The 7,500-nt window shown below is 41.2% G+C and overlaps 1 protein-coding gene across 2 annotated transcripts in view; it reads right to left on the bottom strand.

Annotated features, from left to right (window-relative positions):
• The window catches only part of LOC143280758 (uncharacterized), a 113,510-nt gene that overhangs the window by 11,472 nt on the left and 94,538 nt on the right, over positions 1-7,500 (bottom strand). For both annotated transcript variants that reach the window (XM_076585432.1, XM_076585433.1), the window contains 3 exons: positions 7,186-7,257; positions 4,211-4,415; positions 120-363 (listed from right to left, as the gene is read on the bottom strand). In XM_076585432.1, the coding sequence (XP_076441547.1) occupies positions 120-363; positions 4,211-4,415; positions 7,186-7,257 (521 nt within the window). The remainder of the gene's footprint in view (positions 1-119; positions 364-4,210; positions 4,416-7,185; positions 7,258-7,500) is intronic.

Below are 7,500 nucleotides of genomic sequence, written 5' to 3'. Positions count from 1 at the left end.
GTGGTGGTTGTAGCGGTGGTGGATGTTATGGTGGTGGTGGTGGTGGTGGTGAATGTTTGTGTGTGTGTGACTGCGTGTGTATGATACAACACAACACAACACAACACAACACAACACACCTATGTCGTCGCCCCCGGAAGCGATCATATGACCGAAGAAAGTGAGGACGACGACGACGGCAGCAATGGCCCAGATGTACACAGTGTAGTGCAGGAAGCGACGCCTCTGTTCGTGCTCATCGTCGTCGGCCTTGAAAGAGGTGAACACCCGGAACATGTGGTAGGAACACACGGACATGGCGGCGAAGGCGGCCAGCCAGAAGTAGTGGATGAGGATGCCCATGGCTTGGCACAGACCTGGCACCTTGTGAGGCATATATGGATACGTGTGTGAGATATATGGATACTATATGTATACTTGTATCATAGCGCCTATCCTCGGTCGGAGACCAACTCTAAACAAGCATTACAAACTCCTCGGGGTCATTTGTACAATAGGCTGCTTACCTGGGTACCTGGGTAGAGCCGACTGACGGCTTGCACTGCGGGGCGCTCATCATTCGTTTCCTGTGTCAGTCAATCAGATTTCAGGCACGCACACATACAGACATGTAACATTTGACCTGTACGACTGTTTTATTTATTTACCCCGCCATGTAAGCAGCCATACTCCGTTTTCGGGGGGTGGGGGGTGCATGCTGGCTATGTTCTTGTTTCCATAACCCATCGAACGTTGACATGGATTGCAGGATCTTTAACGTGCGTATTTGATCTTCTGCTTGCGTATACGCACAAAGGAGATTCACGCACTGACCAGGTCTGCACATATGTTGACCTTGGAGGTCGGCAAAATCTCCACCCTTTACCCACCAGGCGCCGTCACAGAGATTCGAATCCCGGACCCTCAGATTGAAAATCCAACGCTTTAACCACTCGGCTATTGCGCCCGTCAAACAGAGAAGAGAAAGGTGTGAGTTGTTTGGCTTGGTATATAACAGAGAAGAGAAAGGTGTGAGTTGTTTGGCTTGGTATATAACAGAGAAGAGAAAGGTGTGATTTGTTTGGCTTGGTTTTTAACCCCCTCCCCACCCACTCCTCGCGCACCCCCACACCCCCCTGGCCCCGTCCCTTCCACCTCCACCCCCCTCACCCTCCCGAAGATTTGTGGCACCTGCATCGCCTGACTAAGGTCTAGTTCTTAAAGTAATAGCAACCGATAAGCTCTCCTTATAGTTGTGCCTTCACCTTCACCCTCTGTCCAGTTTCTTCTGTATGTAGTTAGTTTGTAATCAGTGTATTGAACTGATACAAAGGCTAATCAGAGACGAGGAAGAATTATGATAATGACGATGGTGGTGGTGGTGGTATTGGTGGGTGGTGATGGTGGTGGTGGGGGTGGTGATAGTGATGATGATGATCATCATCAGAAAGGAGGGATACTACAGTCTTTGTTTTCTGTGACCGTGTTTCTTTGCAGGGTACTGCTTTGTAACAAAGGTACTGCTTTGTAACAAGGTACTGCTTGGTAACACGGTACTGATTGGTTACAAGGTACTGATTGGTTACAAGGTACTGATTTGTAACACGGTACTGACTGGTTACAAGGTACTGATTTGTAACACGGTACTGTTTGGTTACAAGGTACTGATTGGTTACATGGTACTGATTGGTTACAAGGTACTGATTGGTAACACGGTACTGATTGGTTACAAGGTACTGATTGGTTACATGGTACTGATTGGTTACAAGGTACTGATTGGTAACAAGGTACTGATTGGCAACACGGTGTGATTTGTAACAAGGTACTGATTGGTTACAAGGTACTGATTGGTAACAAGGTACTGATTGGCAACACGGTACTGACTGGTTACAAGGTACTGATTGGTAACACGGTACTGATTGGTAACATGGTACTGATTGGTAACAATGTACTGATTGTTTAACAAGATTGATTTTTAACAATATACTGATTGGAAACAAGGTACTGATTGGTTACAAAATACTGATTGGAAACAAGGTACTGATTGGTTACAAAATACTGATTGGTAACAAGGTACTGATTGGTAACACGGTACTGATTGGTAACATGGTACTGATTGGTAACATGGTACTGATTGGTAACAATGTACTGATTGTTTAACAAGGTTGATTTTTAACAAGATACTGATTGGAAACAAGGTACTGATTGGTTACAAAATACTGATTGGTTACAAGGTACTGATTGGTTACAAAATACTGATTTGTAACAAGGTACTGATTGGTAACAAGGTGCTGATTGATTACAAGTTACAAGATATTGATTGGTAACAAGGTACTGATTGGTTACAAGGCACTGATTGGTAATAGGGTACTGATTGGTAACAAGGTACTAATTGGTAACAAGGTACTGATTGGTAACAAGGTACTGATTGGTAACAAGGTACTGATTGGTAACAAGGTACTGATTGGTAACAAGGTACTGATTGGTAACAAGGTACTGATTGGTTACAAGGTACTGATTGGCAACACGGCACTGATTTGTAACAAGGTACTGATTGGTAATAATGTACTGTCTGGTTACAAGGGACTGATCTCTCCATACCGAGGTAGACCAAGCACTCCAGCAAATTTACGTCAACGTACACACACACACACACACACACACACACACACACACACACACACACACACACACACACACACTGTTTTTTTCATTACGGTTATCAGAGCTTTGCGTTGGTGTTTTTTTGTTTCTTTCATGTTAGCAAATTAATTGTAGTGACTGTGTTTGGTGCCATTTGTAACTTTATTTTTGGTTTGTATTTATCATTGCTGTTAACTTAAAAGACTACTATCATCCGTAATAAATTTTGATCTCGTAATACTTTGAACTATGTCGGTTACATCTGATTCATGGCCAACTAAGCAGGGATTTCGTGTTGGTTACTTAAATATAAATAATGCAACAAACAATAAGGAAGATATTGTTACCATCCTTCACAACCCTGGTAAACACTTTCACATTTTCTGCTTTGCTGAATCTCGACTATCTTCACACATTTCAGATGCTGATACGAACATGCCTGGATACCACATTATTCGATCAGACCCAACGAAACCCGAAACTACATGCTTACTTATATATTTTACGTCCTCAATAAACTGTAAACGACGAAGTAATCTTGAATCTTATACTGTAGAATCAGTCTGGGTTGAAATTAAGATAAAAGGTATAGGATTTGTATAAAGAAACCCGTCAGAGAATATAGACTGGGGGAGGACAGGTGTATGTCTGTTATGGATGAAGTGATTATATTTGAAACTATTATTCTGGGAGACTTCAATTTAGATTTACAAAAACTCCAATCAAAATGGTATCAGAACTACTCGATGCATGGCCTAGAACAGTTGACTGACAGACCAACACGTGTAACTGTACGCACATCCACTTTGATAGATGACATTTACGCAACTACTAAACAAAACATTGTCGAAGTCTGTGTTCCACCATGTGGTTGTAGTGATCATTGCCCTATTTGTTTTACATGGTTCAAAAATAGTGTTGAAATTCCAAAGGTTGGGCATCATAGGAATTTCAAGAACTTCAAAGAAGATGTTTTTCTTTCAGATTTAGCAAACTCGCCTTTACATTACATATACCAGATAGATCCTGATCAAGCAGTTGAATTCAGGATAAATACATTCTCTTCTGTATACAACAAACATGCAGCATTTGTAAGGAAAAGAGTTACAAAGATACAAAACCACCAAGGATAACAAAAGAAATTGACATTGAAATATACTGAAGAGATTATCGAAATACAGGAACAAGGGAACAATTTGAGAGAGATAAGGTAAATGCTATGAAACTTAAATCCAAATGTAACTTTTTCTCAAAATAATGTTAGTTTCCACTAAAGATTCTCGTAAAATCTTTAAAGCTAAACAATAAACATGTGTCAGGAAACCAACACGTTATCACTGGCAAAACAGCAGATCACTTAAATGATCACTTTGCAAACATTGCTGATAAAATCATATCAAACGACAGAATCAGTGAAAATGACCTTTACAATTTAAAACAGTATGCTAATTCAAAGGAAATTAACGTTCCATTTAGTCTCTAACCGAGAGACAGAGACAGAGAGAGAGACACACACACACACACACACACACACACACACACTCACATCACACACACTCACAGCACACACACACACCCCTCCCCTCACCTCGTTCCTTCCCGAGCCCACGAGGTAAAGCAGCTGGGCCAGGAAGAGGCTGACGCACAGGTTCATGTTGTTCTTCCCGGGGGCCGTCCGCAGCACTCTGAACAGCGAGTAGGTCAGCAAGGTGAAGGCCAGCCCCGCCAGGGACAGTGACGTGCACACCACGGACAGCGCCACTTCCGCGTCCTCTGCCTCGTCCAACGTCTCCCTGTGGAGGAGTGTTTTGTTCTTTTCGTTTTGTGTCCACGTGCAAGGAGAGGACCTTTGCTTTGTACTGGGAAATGTCCTCGCTGTGTTGTGTGCAAGGTGAGGAACTGTGTTTTGTACTGGGAAATGTCCTCGCTGTGTTGTGTGCAAGGTGAGGAACTGTGTTTTGTACTGGGAAATGTCCTCGCTGTGTTGTGTGCAAGGTGAGGACCTTTGCTTTGTACTGGGAAATGTCCTCGCTGTGTTGTGTGCAAGGTGAGGACCTTTGCTTTGTACTGGGAAATGTCCTCGCTGTGTTGTGTGCGAGGTGAGGACCTTTGCTTTGTACTGGGAAATGTCCTCGCTGTGTTGTGTGCGAGGTGAGGACCTTTGCTTTGTACTGGGAAATGTCCTCGCTGTGTTGTGTGCGAGGTGAGGAACTGTGCTTTGTACTGGGAAATGTCCTCGCTGTGTTGTGTGCGAGGTGAGGAACTGTGCTTTGTACTGGGAAATGTCCTCGCTGTGTTGTGTGCGAGGTGAGGAACTGTGTTTTGTACTGGGAAATGTCCTCGCTGTGTTGTGTGATTTGCTTGTGCGTGTTTGGCTTTATGCGTTGTTTTCTCTTCTTCTTTTTTTTCTTTTCTTTTTTTTTCAAACATTTGTCATGTTGCGAGTGTGTTGGACTTGGTTGTTGGCTGAGATATTGTGAATGGTGAGCGACGAGCCTCTGGAGGCACAATTTAATTTCCAAATGGATGAATAAAGATGCTTTTTATATTGTATTGCAATGCATTGTATTGTATTGCATTGCATTGTATTGCATTGTATTGTATTGTATTGCATTGTATTGTATTGATTATGATATATGGCATGACAGTCATGTCCGACTGACCATCACAACAGTAGAGGAGGCAACTGCTGTCCTGACTGTCTGGGTTAGGGTTGTTGGGGTTTTTGACTCACTTGTGTAAACAAAGTGAGTCTATGTTTTAACCCGGTGTTCGGTTGTCTGTGTGTGTGTGTGTGTGTGTCCGTGGTAAACTTTAACATTGACATTTTCTGTGCAAATGCTTTGTCAGTTGACACCAAATTAGGCATAAAAATAGGAAAAATTCAGTTCTTTCCAGTCATCTTGTTCAAAACAATATTGCACCTCTGGGATGGGCACAAAAGAATAAAATAGGAAGCCTAATTATATGCAAACTGCATTGACTGTTATATTTATATTTTTTGTATTTATTTTTATTCTGACCCAACAACAAGAGCAGTCATTATTATCTTCTTTTTTTTCAAACAGGAACTTCTTTTGCTAAGCATGGAAGTTTTAATTATTTTGCAAACGTTTTGGTGCAGATAGTAAAAAAGGGAAATTACTCTGTAATTAATGCTAGGGGACTTAATTTGTTTTAAACCTATCTTTCTCATCTTAAACATTACATTTTGAAATTATACTCAATACATAAAAAGCTTGGTTTTTTTTAAAGTGTATCACAAGTGAGTCTTGAAGGCCTTGCCTCTCTTGTTATACTGTAGAGTGCCTTGCCCCAGTTACATCCCCACTCTCTCGGCCAAGAGGGTTTTAGGACAGTCGGTGTTGGGATGGTTCCTTAATCCGACTTGCCCCCACAAGGCTGCCCGTACTGGTGATTGCAGACATTTTGCTAAAGTATCAAATTTGACATCTGAATGTTTTCGTTTGAAAGGTAAGGAGGAGGGAGGGATTGTGAGTGGTGAGATGGGGGAACGAGGTGGAATCCAATATGAATATTTTGAATAAATACACAGGTATAATTAAAGAAAACTACTTAATGGACTTCGCAAAAAAGTCGTTAATTTTGTAAGAGAAACAACTGAAAAACATCAACGTTCGCAGTGACGCGTGTCGACAAACTTTCTTGCAGGTAAGGCTTCAAATCACAGTCAAAAAGTATGTGCTCATCTGTCATATCACTGAAAACAAAATGCACTTGATTAATACCAAGGCAATATTCAGTCAGTAATGATTTAGATAATAAGTCTGAAAATGAAACAATATTTAGTCGGTAATGAATTAGGTAATGGTCTGAAAATGAAACTTAAAACTGGCCTGCAAATCAGACCAAAGACAGAGAGTCCGATGCCGAGGATTCATAGCTGAACAGAAGCACGTATGAACGTCTCTTTCTGGTATTTAACTCTTTTCCTTGTATGACAATGGCCAATATACCTTTATACTACTACTGCACTAGTAAAATATATTAAAAAAAATGTATGACAACGGGCAATATACCTTCATACAACTACAGTACTACAGCACTGGTACAATATCATTTGCTTCTCTTCTTGCTGCTCTGTCGGCTTGGTCGTCTGTGAGGGGTGGGGAAACCATTTTACATGGAGAGGTTAACTGTGCATGGGGACTACACTTGGGACTCCACAACAGGCCGACAGTAATAGACATAATTTAGACGCTGCAAGCAGTTTAGCTCACATAAAACGTAACTAAAAGAGTGAACGGCAACAGGGGCGGAGACAGAAATGAAAATAAATGAAGGCCAGACAACTGGAAGGACGTAAACGAAATGAAAATAGAAATAGTTTAATAAATAGACAGAAACAAAAACAGATAGATAGATAGATAGATAATAGATAGATAGATAGATAGATAGAAAGAAAAATAATAATACATAAATAAATACATCTGTCAATCAATCAATCAATAAATCCTTTACGATATCAAAAACGCAATGATTGAATAGATGTTTCAAAAGGGATACACAGAGTTCATGATAAGGCTGACCATGGCAACTGACCTGTGGACAGTTAGTTTGGGCATGAAGTCTTCAAGAGCAATGTATACTGTCCCTTCGCTTGTTGCCTCGTACCTGGTAAAAGACATAGGTTATGTTATTTATTTCTTTTGGAAGAGCTACGTCTCTGTCTTGTCTGTCTATCAATCTGTTTGTCTGTCTGTCTGTCTGTCTCCTCTCTCCCTCTCTCTCTCTCCCCCACTCTCTACTTCTCTTGTTCTCTTATATGTCGATCGAGAGAGTTAGTGGCAAAGTTTTAAAGGACATCATAATAAAGCATAAACCATGCAATCACATGCAGTCATGAAAACAAGCATA

The sequence above is a fragment of the Babylonia areolata genome, chromosome 4, assembly GCF_041734735.1.
Source record: "Babylonia areolata isolate BAREFJ2019XMU chromosome 4, ASM4173473v1, whole genome shotgun sequence".
Classification (NCBI taxonomy): domain Eukaryota; kingdom Metazoa; phylum Mollusca; class Gastropoda; order Neogastropoda; family Buccinidae; genus Babylonia; species Babylonia areolata.
Note: the sequence above shows the minus strand (reverse complement) of the source record. Positions and strands in the feature narration are given on the sequence as shown.